The sequence below is a fragment of the Petromyzon marinus genome, chromosome 27 (genome assembly GCF_048934315.1).
Source record: "Petromyzon marinus isolate PM22_M1 ecotype Great Lakes invasive population chromosome 27, UKy_Petmar_22M1.pri1.0, whole genome shotgun sequence".
Classification (NCBI taxonomy): domain Eukaryota; kingdom Metazoa; phylum Chordata; class Hyperoartia; order Petromyzontiformes; family Petromyzontidae; genus Petromyzon; species Petromyzon marinus.
Genome location: NC_133693.1, coordinates 3824201 through 3843184, shown reverse-complemented (window position 1 = coordinate 3843184; position 18984 = coordinate 3824201). Strand labels below are relative to the sequence as shown.

Genomic DNA, 18984 nt, shown 5'->3' with positions numbered 1-18984 from the left:
CCCAACACCCCCTAACCCCCCCCAACACCCCCTAACCCCCCCCAACACCCCCTAACCCCCCCCAACCCCTCCCAACCCCCCCCCCACCCCCTCCCCACCGTGCCCCCCTGTGTAGTGCTGACTCGGCAACTGTATGCGCAGCACCGTTGGTGGAGAGGTGGCAGCAATGGAACTCGTCAACCCGAGTTCAATCCTGGGCCACGGTGAACACATCAGCGGCCGGCACCCGAGCCCCCCGCTCTGTGGCGTCAACCCTCGATGCGTGTCGCGGTCCGTGCGCGTGAACATCGGCGCCGGGGAGGCAAAGGCGACCGCGATGTGTCATTTCTGGCCGCACCACCAGCGCACTACCCGTGCCGGCCTCGACAGGCGCTCGCAAAGAAGGCGACCCCGGGTCGCCCCCGATTGCTGCCCCGTGAGGGTACCCCACGAGGGTACCCCGCGAGGGTACCCCGTGAGGGTACCCCACGAGGGTACCCCGCGAGGGTACCCCGTGAGGGTAGTCCCTCCAAGTGAGTTCACGCTCTCCGTGGTCCGGCCGACGCGAGCACCGCTTGTTACCGCTCAGTGGGGCCGCCACGGATGTGGGGGGGGGGGGGGGGCAATGCAACTCGGAGTTGGGATTGGATTCGCTGCACGCGAAGATGAATCGGGATCGGCGGTGTCGCAGAGCCGGGCATCGCGGGAGGATTTCGATGAGTGCGGGTTGGCTGCTCGTCTCCACCATGTCGCACTTCTTTTGCACCGTACGTTGTGAAAGAAGTGCGACAGCGATTTTTGGGATCGTCCTTAACCTTACGTGCATACATATTTTTAAAATACATTATTTACGGCCCTTACTCACTCCACTACTGGATGAAAGCCTCGCCATGACCGCCCATGGCTTGCTTGACCGTAGTTGAATAAATCCGTACCGTACAGTAGTCGTAAGATCATAAATGCGGGGAAATACAGGAGCGGTGGTTCAGCGGTCAGCGCACTGCGCACCGAACCCCAGCTACACGAGTGGGCGTGGTGCTGGCCACCCACCCAAACCTCTCCAGGTATGCCCTTCCCAGCCTTCACAGCTGCTAACAGCACTTGCCCCAACAGTCTATTACCGGCTGTACGGGGGGTGGTGGGTAGGGGAACCTTCGTCCTTTGTTATTGCGATGATTTGAACCGTTCCTGGGCCTCCCCCAGATCGAGTCAGCCTTGGATGAGTAGCTGGGGGTTATCGTTTGAACTGAATCATACCCCACCTACAGCATCCCAACCCCCCAACAACCCAAACACCCCATTTCGTTTACGGCACGATCTGGCTTCTGCACGTTGGAGATAGATGAAAGGATTACGTCTGAAAGCGGTGTCGTTAAGCGCTCGTTAGCTCTCATAATGCGCGTGGTTGCTTTTGTCTCCCCAGTGGCGATGTTCACACGGGCGGCACCCGTCACTCGTTTGAGACTGAGTCGATCTAGGGGGGCGTCACTGGCGTTGGCCGTGAGCTGAAATCGAACTCGGGTCGCCGGGTCCTGCAGTGGAGGAACATGTTTGATGTGCGTTTGTTGTTCCCAAACTGAAGCGATTTTCAGGAAGTTAAAAACAATATTTGAGCAAATTTGACTTTGGGTGGCAAGGGGTGGGTGCGGTGGGCAACACTTTGCCTCAGTGGAGGAAGACCCCTGGGTTCGATTCCCGACACAGGTGCTGTTGTGTGTGTGTGTGGAGTTTTGCGTCTTCTACCCGTACCTGTCCTGCATGGGTTTGGCTCCGGGTTCTTCGTTTTTTTTTCTTCCCACAGCTAAAAAAAAAAAACCCCGTAAGAATGTAACCGATATTGACCAAAAACATTCCCGAGCATGAAAAGAAACCTCTCTTACTCAATCGGCATTTGCACATTTCAAAAACGCCTCCTGACTGCGACAACTTTGGCAGAGGACGCGCCTGACAAAGAGTTGGTCTTGGGACTCGGTCGTGAGTCTCTGCTGGTGTAATTGCATCGTGCGTCTACGGTCTAGTGGTTCTCAACCAGGGAAGTCCACAGACCCCCCCCCCCTACCCGGGGGTTAAGTGGCAATGTCCCAGCGGGTGTACGTGAGGTGATTTATAAACCGTGCGAAATTATATCACGCACGTGCGAGCCATTGGTGAATAATCACGAGTGAGTCTGTCAAAATATAAAATAACTACGATAACAATCTGATATCCTCGTAAAGTGGGCAATCGTTTAAAATATTGACGTTCATTAATTCGTACATTTATTGATCAGAACCACGTTGGGACAGGCAAGGGGAGGAGGGGGGGGGGTACTCGATTGAAACAAAACTCAACAAGGGGGGGGTGGGGGGAGCGGGTAACAGTCGCAAAAAACAAAGGTTGAGAACCACTGGGATAAATAATGAACAATAACAACAACAACAACAATTATCAGACGCGGCTTTGTAGAATGTACGAAATCCGCAAGCGGTGTTCGTTGCTCGCGCGCCTCCCGCGAGCAACGAATCTCCCGCGCCGTGGCAGCTTCTCTCTCCGGCACGGCAGCGGGAGTGGGTTAATCCGCATGTTCATTTAACTCGACAATCCTCGGGGGGGGGGGGGGGGGGGCGCGGAGGAGGAGGAGGAGGGGGCGGGGAAATGCCCCCCTTTTATATGTAAATGAGAGCGAGGGCGCAATCGACAGAACGCGAGCTCCGCGGTGCAGACGCACGCGTGGTGGCCCACCCCAAGTAGCAGCAGCAGCAGCACCAAGCTCCTTCGTTGCTGCTTCTTTACAAAGGCACCCCCCCCCTCCCCTCCTCCCTTCCCACCGCTCTCTATTAAGCTCGTCGCGTTTGAATGAATTATGCATTTTATCCCAAACATTACCATTTTTTTCCATTTTTTTTGTTTAATGTCAATATTTAGTTGTTTTCTTTTTTTTAAACGGCTGCTTACTCTGGAGAAATCGTCGATTCCCTCTTCATTCGCGTGAAATTGTCTCGTTACGGAACCAAGAGGAAATGCAGGCACTCGTTTTGTGTGGTGGTGCTGCTGCTGTGGTTGTGTGTGGTGCTGTGGTTGTGTGTAGTGCTGTGGCTTTGTGTGGTGCTGTAGTTGTGTGTGGTGCTGTGGCTGTGTGTGGTGCTGTGGCTGTGTGTGGTGCTGTGGCTGTGTGTGGTGCTGTGGTTGTGTGTGGTGCTGTGGTTGTGTGTGGTGCTGTGGTTGTGTGTGGTGCTGTGATTGTGTGTGGTGCTGTGGTTGTGTGTGGTGCTGTGGCTGTGTGTGGCCCTGCTGTGGTTGTGTGGTGCTGTGGTTGTTTGTGGTGCTGTGATTCTGTGTGGTGCTGTGGCTGTGTGTAGTGCTGTGGTTGTGTGTGGTGCTGTGGTTGTGTGTGGTGCTGTGGTTGTGTGTGGTGCTGTGGCTGTGTGTGGTGCTGTGGTTGTGTGTGGTGCTGTGGTTGTGTTTGGTGCTGTGGTTGTGTGTGGTGCTGTGATTGTGTGTGGTGCTGTGGTTGTTTGTGGCCCTGCTGTGGTTGTGTGTGGTGCTGTGGTTGTGTGGTTGTGTGTGGTGCTGTGGTTGTGTGTGGTGCTGTGGCTATGTGTGGCCCTACTGTGGTTGTGTGTGGTGCTGTGGCTGTTGTAGCTGCGGTTGCGTCTGGCGGCGTAGCTGCGGCTGGGTGTGGCTGCGTTTCCTTCGCAGTTTTCAAGTCAATTGCCGGCGATCGTGTTGTCTCCCCGCGTCGCAACATGAATCCTCCTCCCACTCTCGCGCACACTGCCCCACGCCTTCGCTGGGTGCGTGGCGCGCGCGTGTGTATCGCGCGTGTGCCGTAACGATGCCTCAATGGGGACAGACGGAGGGGGCAGCGGCGGTGCCGCGCTATGAACCAGGCAGCAACTCGGCGGTAGTCGCGACAACTTCTCGGGCGGCGTTGCGAGGGCGCGGGACAACCCGAGCGGCGGCGACGCAGCCGAGAAAGATGTAGACGCGGCGAGATAAGAGAAATTACGACAGTGATACAGAGGCAGTGAGATTATAGAAGAGCGTTATAGACGAGAGATGAGAGAGAGATGAATTGGCTTTTTTCGTTAATTAGTTTTTATGTTAATTGGAATTTGAGCTGATATCTGATACACCCATATTTTTTTTTCATGAATCTGGGGCTCCTTTGAGGTTCCAGAGGCTCTCGACGCTTTCGCTATCTTTGTTTATTTCCAGCACTGCCAATGATAAGCAGGACCCTAATGGGTGTTAGTACCCTCGGCTAAATTCGACAAGTAAGAACTTCAAGTGGGAATTTTTTCTCGCTCTCAAAAAGAGAGAGAAAATGTGGGAAGGTGGCAGATCGCAGCAAATGCGGTGAGCCACCACCAAATTCCACCCTCCCTCCTTCCCCAAGCTCTGCTGTCCTTTACATATGAAAGTTTAATCGGCCAACTAATGAGTGTTTACACGTAGCGAATACAAAAAATAAAAGCACCTGGAGAGAGGGGGGGTGGCACATTTGCCGCACCGCGTTGCTTAGAGGCCAGGGGTACGGCACCTCCTCGACGCCCACCCATGGGAAGGGAGTTTCACAGCATTGGTGTGGTGATCCACCAACCTTCGTTGCTGCTGCTGCTGCTGCTGCCGCCTCCACAGTGTTTGATCACAAGCGGCCACGTGCATCGTCGTGGCCACCACCACGACCGGCAAAATTTTCCCAGCGTCAGTCTGAGCCTTGGCCCCATGCACGCGGCGCCCTGAACACTCGCGCTGCCGAGGAGTCGAGGCTCTTTTTTCCGAAGTGACCTGGTCACAAAGGATAGCTCAACGAAGTGGCGTATCACGTGGAAGTTTATAGCGGTGAAATACTCAACACGCATTCTGATTATAAACGTGAAGGGAAAAAACAGAGGACCCAGAGAAATATCCACGCAACCACGGGGAGAGAGAGAAACGCAAACTCCAAATATACAGCAGCAGGCGTCAGGGTCGGGATCAAACCCACGACCTCCTGCGTACCAGGCGAGGTAGTTAACATCTCGCCACCGTGATGATGATGAGAGAGAGAGAGAGACGCAAACTCCAAATAAAGAGCAGCAGGCGTCAGGATCGGGATCAAACCCACGACCTCCTGCGTACCAGGCGAGGTAGCTAACATCTAGTCACCGTGATGATGATGAGAGAGAGAGAGAGACGCAAACTCCAAATATATAGCTGCAGGCGTCAGGATCGGGATCAAACCCACGACCTCCTGTATACCAGGCGAGGTAGTTAACATCTCCTAGCCACCGTGATGATGAGAGAGAGACACGCAAACTCCAAATATACAGCAGCAGGCGTCAGGATCGGGATCAAACCCACGACCTCCTGCGTACCAGGCGAGGTAGTTAACATCTCCTAGCCACAGTGATGATGGTGAGAGAGAGACACGCAAACTCCAAATATATAGCAGCAGACGTCAGGATCGGGATCAAACCCACGACCTCCTGCGCACCAGGCGAGGTAGTTGACATCTCCTAGCCACCGTGGTGCACCAATCGGCGCGTGCCACGTGGGTTAACGTGCCGATTCGAGTGCGCAAGAAAAGTGAATTACGTTAATTAGTTAATTACTATGTATGATAATTAATTATCCGCTCATCAATAATGTATCGGAGATCTTTACTCGCGCGTAATTCAATTCGGCCGCGGACGGGCTGAGCGAGATGGGGCAGCGTCTGCAAAGACAAAGATCGCCCGTGTAGCCCACACAGGCTGTCGGGGCAAGTGCTTTTAGGGAGCATCTATGCAGGCAGAAATGGCGGACGAAGCCGTGGTATCGCCGAAACCACGCCCGACCGCCTTTGTTGACACACGGCGACCCAGGTACTCATTGAAGGCTGAGTCGAAGATGGGGGAGGCACAGGACCCGTTCAGATATTCGCCACTGATGTTAGCCACGTGCACACACACCCATGGATGTGCAAAAAAAGATCCCCCGTATAGCCTTTTAGCAGACTGTTGGGGCAAGTGCTGTTAGTGAGCACCTATGAAGGCCGGCACAGCACACGAAGAGGGTAGGTGGCCAGCACCAAACCCATTGTCTCCCAAGTGGCGATGTTTACACATCGCGCTAGGTACTCATTGAAGGCTGTGTCGACCTAGGGGAGGCCCAGTATCAGTTCAGATATCCGCCACTGTTGTTGTTCGTGAGCGACAATCGAACACGTGTCGCCGGGTTCCCAGCACAGTGCGCTCACCGCACACGCAAACACACGGACGCACGTGGATCTAATTTCACCGATACTCATCGTGGCCTTCGTCCAGCGAAACGTCGCCGAGTCTCAGGACTCATCGTCGCGAGGGCTCTGCATTGAGCCGTTTGGGCGATTTCGTTTGCGAGCGTTCGGCTTCCCGAGATAGGAAAGAGAAGGTGGGTCGGAAGCGGTGGGGTAAAGTGTGGGTACTTCCAACCTGCCCGAGACGTCTGACCGACGCTCATGAGGACAAAATAGTCTCGGGTGTGGCTCTCGCTCTCAACCACGTGACTTTTCTTTCATGTTGTGCGCGGTGCTTTTTAGCGCCACAGCGCGTGGATTTGTAAGGTTTACTTTCATTTGTGTTGCTGGTGACTTTGTGTATTTCATATCGAAATCGCGTCCAGTGCTTTGCTGCTGGCGGCAATTAAAGTTGTTTAAAAGTAAAAGTCTCTATTTGGAGGCCTCTGCCTACCAGCAGCGGCATGAGCACGCAATTGCAGGGCCGCGCTTTTACTTTCCACGTTATAAACCCGGTGTGTTGGGGTAGATGAGTTGTTTAGCCATACTTCTCCACGCCGGTCGATGTTGTGTTGGTGAAGGGAGCACATTTCATTTCGCAGAATCCCCGGCTGGTATGGGCTCCCTCTATCCAGTGGAGCTACTCAAAAACAAGCAAAGCTCAACACATCCATCAATATCAACACCGCGCACGCGCGTGGCCTTAAAAGAGAATCTAATATACAATCGGCGACGTTTTGGGGAATTGGCCCTTCTTCCACAGCGCGTAAATTAAGCAGAACAAAAACAATGACCCGCAAAGCACTCAAATTGCCGCCGCGGTCTTATTGACAAATGCTGTCGGGGGTTGATTTTGTTAATTGTGCTCGGGCACCACCATCGCTCGCCCAACAATTAGCTCGATTCAGTCCAGCTGCCCGGGTTCTACAGCGCGGCTCTCTCCAGCTCCGTCTGAGCCGCTGGTTAAGCCACGCGGCCCCCTTTCTCCCGCCCCCTCCTCCCCATTCGCCACCAGTTCAATTTCGTGGGGAAGCTGCTGGGACCCCAGGGGAACTCCCTCAAGAGGCTGCAGGCTGAGACCGGCACCAAGATGTCTATCCTGGGGAAGGGCTGCATGAGGGACAAGGCCAAGGTGAGTGCTGGTGTCGTCGGGCCTTGACACCCGCTGTGGTGGGGAGTAGGGGGAGTGGTGGGTGGTTAGGGTAGGGGGACTGGGGGGGGGGGGGGTGCCACCTGTGAGCTGAAATAAACTGGCACGAGTCGTGGGGCACCACGGTGGCTAGGAGATGTTAACTGCCTCGCCTGGCATACAGGAGGTTGTGAGTTCGATCCCGACATTGACGCCTGCTGTATATTTGGAGTTTGTGGTATTTCTTTCCGAATCAACATCACGCTGTTATAAATGCCCCACGTGATAAGCCACTACATTGAGTTATGATTTGCAACCAGGTCGCTCCTAAAAGAGAGCTGCATAGCTCAGTGGGCCTTACCTGGTAAAATAAACAATTGTCAGTTATAGCGTGAGAGATGGGGTCGAAATTATGGTTGAAGTTGAGTTTGAAGTTACGGTCGGGTGTTAAGGTTGTGGTTAGGGTTAGACGTGTATGTTAAACTTCTTTCGCACCGTACGTAACCAACCGTGCTAATCGGAGGTGTGGGGAAGGACAACAAACTAAAGACCAAAAGCAGAGATGGGGTTGAGATTGAGGTGAGGGTTTTGGTTACAAATGTGGTTTTGGGGGAGGAGGGGGGCTAGGGTCGTGTCTGGGGTGCGTGCGTGTCCCCACCACACCAGCGGCGCCGGCGCCGCATGCGTCTCTTGAAGGGCTGCCTCGTGAATCGTTATTTGTTAAGTGCCACCCGACTCGTATATCACCGCACGCATCGGCGGCTCTTGAAAGATTAAGTTTCTTACCGAATTCGAAGCATAGTGGGCCCTCTCGTTATTTTTGGTTGCCGACCGCCTGGCCCCACGCCGACCGCCTGGCCCCACACCGACCTCGTGGCCCCACGCCGACCTCGTGGCCCCACACCGACCTCGTGGCCCCACGCCGACCTCGTGGCCCCACACCGACCTCGTGGCCCCACACCGACCTCGTGGCCCCACACCGACCTCATGGCCCCACACCGACCGCCTGGCCCCACGCCGACCTCGTGGCCCCACGCCGACCTCGTGGCCCAACACCGACCGCCTGGCCCCACACCGACCGCCTGGCCCCACACCGACCATCCCCTCCGTGCCCCCCCCCCCGCACCGCCCCCCCCCCCCACCAGGAGGAGGAGTTGAGGAGGGGCGGCGAAGCGAAGTACGCTCACCTGCAGGAACGTCTGCACGTCCTCATCGAGGTGTTCGCCCCCCCCGGGGACGCGTACGCGCGCATGGGCCACGCGCTGCAGGAGGTGAAGAAGTTCCTCGTGCCGGTACGACCCCCTCGCTCGAGCCCCCCACAGTCTCCACCTTCCCCGTGCCTCGGGCGTCTCACATATACTGTATATATACTGTATATATATACAGTATATATATCCCCGTCTGGTAAAAAAAATCGACAGCAGACGACATCACCAAATCGTCTGATTTAAGCGCGACCGGCTGACGATCTTGAGACCCCTTTTCCGCCCGTGGCTCGACCCGAGTTTGTTTTACTGCAACGTCGACGCAGCTCCGTCGCCGGTGGAGCAGCGACCACAAAAGTTGATTCTTCTTCTTCTCCTCCTCCTCCTCCTCCTCCCCCTCCTTCTCATCCTTTTTCCTTCCCTATCGACCTTTCCCTTCACTGCATCTCGCCCTCTTCCCGTCTCGGTGCCGCTCTTGACCTCCTCGCGCGACCCCTCTCTCTCACACCGCTGCCGACGGCCTCCCCTGCCGAGCGGCGGATGGCAGGAGGCTTTTGTTTCTTGCATACTAAACGCGATTTTGCCCCGCGGGCGAAGCTTGCATTAAACATAGAATCCGTCTTTTTTTTCAGCTCCAGTGTAACCCCCTCACCTCCGCCGCGGGTGTTCGTTGTTCCGCTTGTGTGCACGTTTGTGTGTGTCTGCGCGTGTGTGCACGTGTGTGTCTGTGTCTGGCCGTGTGTGCACGTGTGTGTGTGTGTCTGCGCGTGTGTGTGTGTGTATCTGCGCGTGTGTGCGCGTGTGCAAGTGCGTTCGTGGGTAGCGGTAGCAACCAACCGGGGTCACCCGAGTTCGACACCCGCTCACGGCTACCGACACCGGCGACTATTATCTAAACCGGTCCTGAGCCTCCCCTAGGTCGACTTAGCCTCAAATAAGTACCCCGGTACAATTTGTAAACATCGCCACTCGGGAGACAAAGGCGGCCGGGTGTGGTGCTGGCCACAATGCCCCATTCATTTGCCTCTTTGGCCTTAATAGGCGCTCGCTAATGGCACTCTGCCCCAACGGTTTGTTGAAGGCTACGCGGGTGATCTTTGTGTAATCGGAACCTTGGGGTTCGGGCAGCAGTGTGATGCGGCCCATCTCGCCATTGCGAGATGTTAACTCCTTTGTCTGGTATGCAAGAGGTCGTGGATTCGAACCCGACCCTGACGCCTGTTGTATATTTGGAGTCTGCACGTGTCTCTCCCGGTGGTCGCGTGGATTTTTCTCCGGCTCCCCCGGTTTTTCCTCCACGTTTAGGATCAACATCATGGCGTGTAGAGTATTTGGCCGCTATAAATTTCCCACGTGATAAGCCACTTCGTTAAGCTGTCATTCGTGGCCAGGTCGCTGCCGAAAAAGAGCCACATAGCTCAGTGGGCCTTAAACCGGTCGAATAAATAAATCGACGCTGAACGCCAAGCGACGGTGTGTGCCACTTGAGGCCAGGGGGTGCGATCGTGACCAATCTCAGTACTAATTACAGGAGCCTTCGTAAATCCAGACAAAGCCAGGCATCATAATGGTAATTGATATTCGCTCGTCTCTCTCTCTCTCTCTGGACTCTGATTGATAGTTTGTATGTGGCCGAAGGTAGAGAAGCCTTTGCTCCGCCGCTTGTGTGGCTAATCGAATCCGTTTATTTATATTTACTTATTACGAATTACGTTCACGACAATAATTAAAGCTGTAAACATAAAAGCTATTGCGCATTTTAAATGAGTGCTTTGTAAAAAGATTTCCTGGGGTAATCGACGGAGCGCTGATTATATGATGTCATAATATTCATGAAGTGTGTCTCTGTATATGTGAGTGTTCTAAGCGTTATAGGTTGTAATGATTAGAAACACTTCCATGTGGTGCTTACGTTGAGTCAGCTGTAGTTAACGAATGACTAAGCAGTCCTGGGCAGAAAATCAGATGCGTTCATGATGACAAAAGTTTAATTGCAACGGAATATTAGTGCAGGTCGGAAACAACACACGTTATGGTGTAAAAAGCAAACAGCCCTCTGTGCATTTTGCAAAGAACCACCAGCAGGTCCTGAAGAACCCCGCCATGGTCCTGTTGTCTGAGAATCACCGTCAAAAATTAATTTGAGCAAAGCGCAAAAAAAACAATGTGAAAACGGTGCAGTGCAGCGCCTTCATCGTCGTCGCCAACATCGCCATCGTCGCCGTCGCGGTGTGGACCGATCCATCGATCTGCGAGCTTCTCGAGCTACGGCGCCCAGCGGCATTGTCAGCAGCAAGGAGCAGCAGCCCCGTGCGTTGCGTACACGTGAAACACAATGGCCTCGTTTAATGTAATTACTTAAGCCTGTTGCACAATTACATTGAAAAGACCCTTGAGATCAATGCTAAGAAAACTGCTTAAGCTTCCTCCTCCCCCTGCCCTGGGGTGCCTGAATGCGATTGTTCACGGCGGCGCTGCCTTGTTCGCTGCTGCCGACGCGCTGAAGGCCACGCACGCTAACGGGTGAAGCAATGCATCGATTCATTGATTTAACATCACGCTACGAACTGAATGGAGCTGAATGGAGTTCAAAAGAGCTCGCAAACGAACACCTCGTGGAAGACCGAACGCAGAAGAATCCCTGTGTTTGATCTTCCACGAAGCTCACGGTCCACCCTAAACCACATCCACTGCACAAACCGTGGACAGTCGACGCCGCATACCTGACGCACAAATGGAACATTAAACAACTCTCCAGTAGTGTGCGACTGTGAGTCATCCAGAACAGACCGTGCAACTTTTAATAACGACGCAAAATGCCCCGATCCACAAACCCCGAAGGAGACATCGCGGAGATCCACTCCGCTACTGCTCCTGACGCTGTTGTCTGCCTTGACCGCCGGTGGAACAAGGGGAACACGTGACCTAAGCCTCGACTATTTATTTTTAACGTTTTTATTCTGGCAAACATGCAGCCCCGGGTACAACATGCCGGTGGTTTCTGGGGAGGGGGACAGAAACATCGGGGGGTCCGGGGGGGGGGGGCAGGACGTTCGGCGCTTCAGAACCACACGGAGATGGAGTATGGAAGGCTCGGTGTCCCAACATGTGGGGATCTTCCGTCGGCCTGTGGGGTAGTGAGAGCTTACATACAGGGTGCTTCAAAAAAATGTTAACACTTAAAAATGGGACTCTCGTTTTTAATGGCAAAAGAACGGATAATACGCTGTAAAGTGATAACAGATGTCATGTTAATAGCTTAAAAAAGTGAAAGTCTCCACTTAAATTTTGATTTAAAGCTTTCGTGACTGCAGTAGTTCATATTCTTAGCTCTTTCGGTAAAGTCACATTAAAGGGAAACAATAAAATAATAAATATATATATAACAATAAAAATTATTTAACGTGACTTTACCGAAAGAGCTAAGAATATGAGTCTCCACTTGTTCCCCATCGTTGTCAACACGTTGCCTGGACAGGCGGTCTCCAGAGTCCGGAGGTGGCGGCACATTTCTCGTGGTATTGTTGCAAATTCTCAGAAGTGTTCACTTTGTTTTTGAAGCACCCCCTGTATATATTGGGTGGGGGGGGGGGTGGGAAGAGGAGGTGGGGAAGAGGTAACCAACATTCTAAGGGGAGACCGGCTGTGGATGGGGAGGGGGGCTAACCCTCGACGCTTGATGAACGACGATTCGCTGCGGACGCACCAGCGTGGCAGCGTGGCAACCGCCTTCGCTCATCGTAGATGGCCGCCTAACGCCGTGGCCTCCTCGCCCCCCCCCCCCTCCCCACCCCCACCGTTTGCCACCCCGCGATTTGCCATTCCCGCGCGCCCAGGACTACAACGACGAGATCCGCTTGGAGCAGCTGCGGGAGCTGACGTTCCTCAACGGCTCGGCCGAATCCCCGGCCATGCCGCCGAGGGCTCGGGGAGGCGCCGCACCCAAGGGGGGCTGCGCCCCCCCTCCCGCCCGGGGGGTCCACCCGGTGCCACCCGCCCTCCCGCCCGCGGCCAGGTCGGTGGGCCTCTCTTTCGCGCCTCGCCCAGCGTCCCTGCCGCCAGCGCGCGTTGCCGTCGATCGCTGCCGCTGCGTCCCAGCCGCTGCGTCCCAGCGGCAACTTGCATGCAGGATGGCTGGGCCGGGTGTGAGCCCTAAGCCCCGTTCCAAGGGCCTCGGGGTAGCCCGGGCGGCTGTCAGTTTTTGGCAACTGGAGTAAATTTCATCGGTTAACTTGCTGACGTGGGAAACCGAGTCGACGAGCCTCGACGAGAGTTGAGCAGCTCATTATAATATTAATCATAATAATATTGCGCTGTACACCTCATTCGTATTTTGTAAGGTACTTTCAGATGCAATGGATTTTAAGCACTTGCTGAAATCCGTATCCTAGTTTCTACAGAAGAGACGCTTTAACGTTCGATCGGTGACTGGTCACTCGACTCCCTTACCGCTGTTGCTGCTCACTCTGAGCTGCGTCTTCAGCGCTGTTTGTTTGCTGGCCGCTTGCCGTTGTGGGCCTTCGAGCTTGCGCTCAGCAACGGCGGTGTAAAAATAAACAAGGCGAAAACGAACCACCGGTGTCACCGTCCCCTGCCCCACCCCCAGGGGTCTCGGCAATGCCCCTCGCCTGCGGGCTGCCCTGGTGCCCAGGGGGGCGGCGCTACCTGGGAGGGGGGCAGTGCCGCCCCCTCGCCCTGGCATTGCCCGGCCTCCCCACCACGGCCGCCCTGCGCCCCGCGTGCCGCCACCCCCGCCGCTGCCGCCCAGAGCTGCCGCAGCACACGTGCCGGACCCCTACGCGGAATACGTGAGTTTGACCCCTGACCCCTACGTAGAATACGTAACTTCGATCCGTGACCGCTACGTGGAACACGTGAGTTATACTCCGAGCCCCTAACCCCTATGCACCTCCGAGCACATGTGGCTACGCACAGTGCAAAGGAAGTTCAACATACATATATACATGCGGAACATGTGAGTTCCACTCTGAGCCTGTGACCCCTACGCAGAACCCCTGTTGAGCAGGGCAATGGAAGAAAGAAAAAAAATACTCCGACCTAGAGCGTGGTGAGTGAGTGAGTGAGTCAGTGGGTGGGTGTGTGGGTTGTTGTTGTGATCTGCAGTGTGGTGAGTGAGTGCATGGGCTGTTATGACCTGCAGCATGTTGCTTTTATAATACCATTTGTTGGGGTTAGATTGCGTAAATGTAAAAATGTGTCGTTAACCCCGCCACCACCCAACACAGCCAACTAGTAAGGTTTGTCACGTAAACAGAACATGCCAATTCGTTACTCGTACAGCACAACGCTGTGTTCGAGAGCAGATCCACAACATTTAAAATCTGAGTATATTATATGTTGAACTTCTTTTGCACCATACATCGCCATCCATGCTAATCCGGAGGTGTGGTGAGTGAGTAGTTCAGTGAGTAGATTACCTGCGGTGTGGTGAGTGGGTGAGTGAGTGGAATCTGTGAGTGAAGTTTATGGGAACAGTAACAATGCCGGTAGCGATTTGAAACAGATATAAGGAGGTGACTGACCACCCAAGTGGAATATGAAGTCAGTCTCAAAACCCCTGAGTCAAGGGCCCCCGAGTCTCCGAGTCTGCAGCCCCGAATTCTCGCACCAGAGATGGGCAAAAATGCATTCAAATTACAAATTACTGGAGGAAAAATATAAACGAGCTACGGGTTACCAATTAACACTGCCTCGTATAATGTGGGTACAAATGACCGATCACTTAATGGCGCACAATTTAAATAGCCCAATTACAAATTGCAAACCTAATTAAATGACGAACATATATATCTAAATTACTTGTAAAAAAGTATATCTAAATTACTTGTAATTTAGATATACTTTTTCGCCGGATGGGACGCGGTCATCTGGCTGGGGTTACGCAAAATGCCGACCTCCGGCCATGCACGAGGGCCCTCGCGACACCTCCGCTGTCTGGGATGATTGGACGCTCTCGAGCGCGTGGCGAGCTCACGTCAACGGGGCGGTGGCCACTCTGTGGGTATAGAGCACGCGCGAGCGTCTTGTGTGCAGTGTAGCGGTTATTGTAGCGGTTAGTGGGTATAGATATCGCGTGCGAGTGTCTGTGTCCGTTTGTGTGTGTGTGTGTCTTGTGTGTAGTGTAGCGGTTAGAAGGTTATATATATCGCGTGTCTGTGTATGTGTCTTGTGTGTAGTGTAGTGGTTAGCGCGCTGCGCGTTGAATTCCCGGCTACCCGAGTTTGATTCCCGCTCACGGCTGCCAACACCAGTGACGGTTATCCGAACCGGTCCTGGGCCTCCCCTAGGTCGGCTCAGCCTACAGAATGGGGTGGGGGTAACTTTGTTTTTGTGTACGCGCCAGCTTTGAATAATCTAAGATTTGCCCACCCGGCATGCCAACAAACCCGGCACGTGCCAATTAGGACACTCCTGGTCTGCATGGGCTCTTACCGGGTCAAACATAAAGGTGACGTGTGTACCTTACAGACGCGCTGGTTGAGATGTGACACCCCCCCCGCCACCCTTACCTATGAAACGTGGGCATTTGTGGGGGGCCGCGTGCAGCCCGTAATGGCGGGCTTAATATTCCTACGTTTAGCACTCATCACAAGGTAATTACCGATCGCTTAATTGAGGCACGTTAATTCACGGCCCCCGTGTGCCATCTGTCTATTTAGACAGCATTTTTACGCGATCGCGCGCGTAAAAAAAAAATCGCATTCAACGAGGGCCAGAGCCTTGGGATTGTACCTCGGATGTTTGTTCACCGTTGTAATTCCGCGCGCGGCTTGCATACGGAGGTAAAGGCGCAGCCCTGCAATCGCTCGCTCGTGTCCACTGCTGTCGGAAGGGCAATCTCCACCCGTAGGACAACGGTGGCTAGGAGATGTTAACCACCTCGCCTGGTATACTTGAGGCCCAGGGTTCGATCCCGACCCCGATGCCCGTTGTATATTTGGAGTTTGCACGCTCTCTCCGTGGTCGTGCGGATTTTTCTTCGGGTCCTCCGGTTTTCCCCTCCACATTTAGAAATCAACATTTAGAGTATTTGGCTGCTCTAAATTTTCACGTGAAAAGCCACTTGGTTGAGCTATCATTTGTGGCCAGGTCGCTTCTGAAAAAGAGCTATATAGCTCAGTGGGCCTTACCTGGTAAAATAAAAAAAAATTGGTTTAGTTTATGTGCAACCATAAAGTATCAGGAAATGGCAGGAGGTGTGTCTACGCAGCGCTCACACCCGAGTCGATTCCGTCACTCCAGAATCAGAATCTTTATTTATCCTCGAGAAACCCGATGAGCTGTGAAGCTCTTTTACACTCATGTCCTCAGCGGGCGTCCTCTCTGTGCCAACCAACGAATGGCGTTGACCGGTACAGCACGGCAGCCATCATCCATGTTCACTCGAAAGAGATGGAGAAAATGTAACAATGGATGCGTGCGCACGTCGCCGCGTGTCGCCGGGTGGATTTCGGTGGCGCCGTTACCAAACTGGCTGTTTCGTCGGCGCAGTTTTCCGGAGCTGCTGTTTGCGCAGGGGACAGGGCTGGTGTTAGCACCACGCGGGTTCGCAACCAGCTCTCCCTCCCTCTCTCTCGCTCGAGGCACGCGGGGCGTCGTTTTAGAATAACTATTTAGTTTTTTGTCTCCGCAAAAATTTGCATCCGTTAATTAGGGTCCTGTGTAATCAGTCTGTTTCAGCGCGGTGGCTGAAAGGCAGCGAACCAAAAGGCTCCACTTTTTAAAGTAAAAACCACGAATCCACTCGCCGTTTTAATTAATTTGTGGCTTATCAGAATGTCTACTTTGCATATGCTCATTAAGTTTTTTTTTCCCCTGCTCAAATGTATAATGGCAGTGGAGTAATAGATGAATTAAGGCTTTTGGTGTTGGGATGAAGCATCACCTCAACTCATGATCAAAACCTTTAATCTCGCATGCGTGCAGAACCAGGCCGAACGGATGACGATCAAACGTAAAATGTCACGCCTGCGGTTTCACTGATCGCTTGATTTTTTTGTTGGAGACATCGAAGCTGTCCCAGTAGCGCCACTGGACTTGCCATCCAGAGGTCGGCAGTTAAACTCCGTCTCCTTGAAGCACGGCAAGCGTCTTGCCAATGTAGATAATCATTCATTTTCCCCCGGGCTCTATCTACCCAGCAATGTAGATTGGGCGCGCCACATTTAGCTGGTCGTGTGGAAGAGGAGGCCAAATAGCCTCTTGGTGGACGCTCTCTCGAGAGAGAGTTCCTTCGAGCGGACGCCTCTTCTGCCAGCGGGTGGCGTGAGCAGGCGATTGCAGGGCTGCGCCTTTATCTGTTACCGTCACACGTTGCTCCCCAGGCATACAGCGATGGCTACGACGCTTCCTACGAGGACTCGGCGTTCGACGGATACGAGAGCGACTACGCAAGCGGGAGCCAGAGGTGCGTGCGCTTGCTCGTTCTGCGTCTGCGCCGCACGCCAAGCGAGAGATTTATGGTGGTGGGCGCTGGGGCAGGAGGAGTGAAGCACGGCAGTGCTGGGCAGCCAGAGCCCTTGCACACTGGCGGCTGTAGACGGCTGGCTGTAGACGGCTGGCTGTAGGCACGAGCAAATCAAGCAAGAGCGTAGGGGCCCTAAGGAAATACAAAAAAAAATTGGGGTGCATCACTCATCAACTCAGTCAATTACTGATAAACATAACGACCTAACAGCTCTCCGGCGTTTCAGTTCCTGAAGAAGCGTGTGTCGCGAAACGCCGGGCGTCATACTGAACGTCACGCGCGACAACCTTAAGGCACAAACCGTCAAAGCCCTCGCTAATCGCCACCAAAACAGACAATTAATCTCTCTCGTATCTACACCCTGCCCGCACCTTTCCTCTCATCTCACTGCGTAATCTGCACTTGTCATCCACGTCTCTTCTGCTATCTCAATATAATTTTACAAACTGAAATGGAGGGGGGGGGGGCCTCCAAAAGGAACGACTGCTAAGAGCTCCCTCCCCCGCCAAACAGGGCAGCACCCCCGCTACTCTCGCGCATCATCCCTCCGCCTCGTCCTCGCTGTTTTCACGCACAATTTCACCCGGTCACCATTTGACCGAGGTCACCCCCCCCCCCCCCCCCGGTGTCACGGTGTCGCCGTGAGCTCCCGTGGGGCAGGGTGGAGGGGGTGAGGGGTTTGTCCCCCCCCCCTCCGCTTCGCCGGCGACTCGCTCGGGGGGGGGGGGGGCGTTTGGGATGCGGCTTGCGCAGGCGAGGCGCGACGGACGGAATGGAAAATGTCACGTAGCAGAGCATCCCCCGAGAGAGAGGCCTCCCTCCCCTCCCCACCCCACCCTCCTCCTCTTCCCTCTCCTCATCCCCTCCACCCTCCCCTCCCTCTCCTACCTCCCTCCCCACCTTCCTGCCCTCTCCTCATCCCCTCCACCCTCCCCTCCCTCCCCGCGCATGCGAGATCCCCGGGACTTTAATCACGCACCCTGCGGTGAGCACCAGGGCTGAGCGGTGGACAACCACTGGCACGTGTTGCCATTGAGCCATTTGTGCAGCGTGCAGGCGGTGCAACTGCACGAGGTCTCATTGGCCGCGCGATTGGGCGGCCAATGGTCCAGGCTACGAATACTGGCGTGGTGAGATCTGGACACGGGGAAGGTGGGGTGTGGCCGGAGGGGGTGGGGGGGGGAGACCCCCACGTTCACATCTCGTTGCTCACTCCAGGGCCAGTGCCGACAACCCACGCGAGCGGGCCCATGATACCCGGGCGTTGTTGCAGCCCCTGCTGCTGCTGCTGCTAGTGGGTTGGGGGGTAGGGGGTGTGGTAGGCCCCAGCCCCTCTCGGTGAGTTTTATGGCGTTCGGCCCGCTGCAGGTGATCAAATTCTCCCGCTACGCTTGACCGACGATTTCAATACGACTGCAGGCGCAGGTCGAGTGATTACATTGACAGACCGCTCCGTGGAGATGTGGGGCGGCGGCTGCCTGCCTGTGACGTCCTGTTTGTCACTACGCTGGATGAAGGCCTAAACCCCCATGTGTTGGTCATGAGGTCTATTTTTATCATACTTCCCCACGCTGGTCATGACTTAGCCACGTCGTGCTTAAAGAATTTGCTTCACGGCAGTGGTAAAATCCGTGGGGCTCCGTGGGGGGGCAAAGGGGAAATCACCCCCTCCCCCCACCCCATTCGAGACCCCGACAAACTGCATGGCCCTACATTGATTCCGTGTGGATTTTTCTCCGGGTCTTTCGGTTTTTTCGCTCCACATTCAGAAACATGCCTTTCGAGTACAGTATTTGGCCGCTATAAATGTCCGCATGGTGACAAGCCACTTCGTTCAGCTGTCACCTGTGACAGCCAGGTTGCTTCTGAAAAATAGCTGTACAGCTCAGTGAGCCTTACATGGTAAAATAAAAAAAGAAATGTTTAAAATGTGTTGAACTTCTTCTTTAAGTAGCAGAACCGT

General features: G+C 54.3%; 1 protein-coding gene across 6 annotated transcripts in view; it reads left to right on the top strand.

Annotated features, from left to right (window-relative positions):
• Window positions 1-18984, top strand: part of LOC116946620 (KH domain-containing, RNA-binding, signal transduction-associated protein 2-like) — a 68706-nt gene that overhangs the window by 27995 nt on the left and 21727 nt on the right. For all 6 annotated transcript variants that reach the window (XR_004403585.2, XR_012945447.1, XR_004403586.2 and 3 more), the window contains exons 4-8: window positions 7215-7331; window positions 8474-8620; window positions 12370-12548; window positions 13140-13341; window positions 16879-16961. Coding sequence is in view for 1 of the 6 variants with exons in the window: in XM_032961702.2 (XP_032817593.2) it covers window positions 7215-7331; window positions 8474-8620; window positions 12370-12548; window positions 13140-13341; window positions 16879-16961 (728 nt within the window). In the remaining 5 variants the exon portion in view is untranslated. The remainder of the gene's footprint in view (window positions 1-7214; window positions 7332-8473; window positions 8621-12369; window positions 12549-13139; window positions 13342-16878; window positions 16962-18984) is intronic.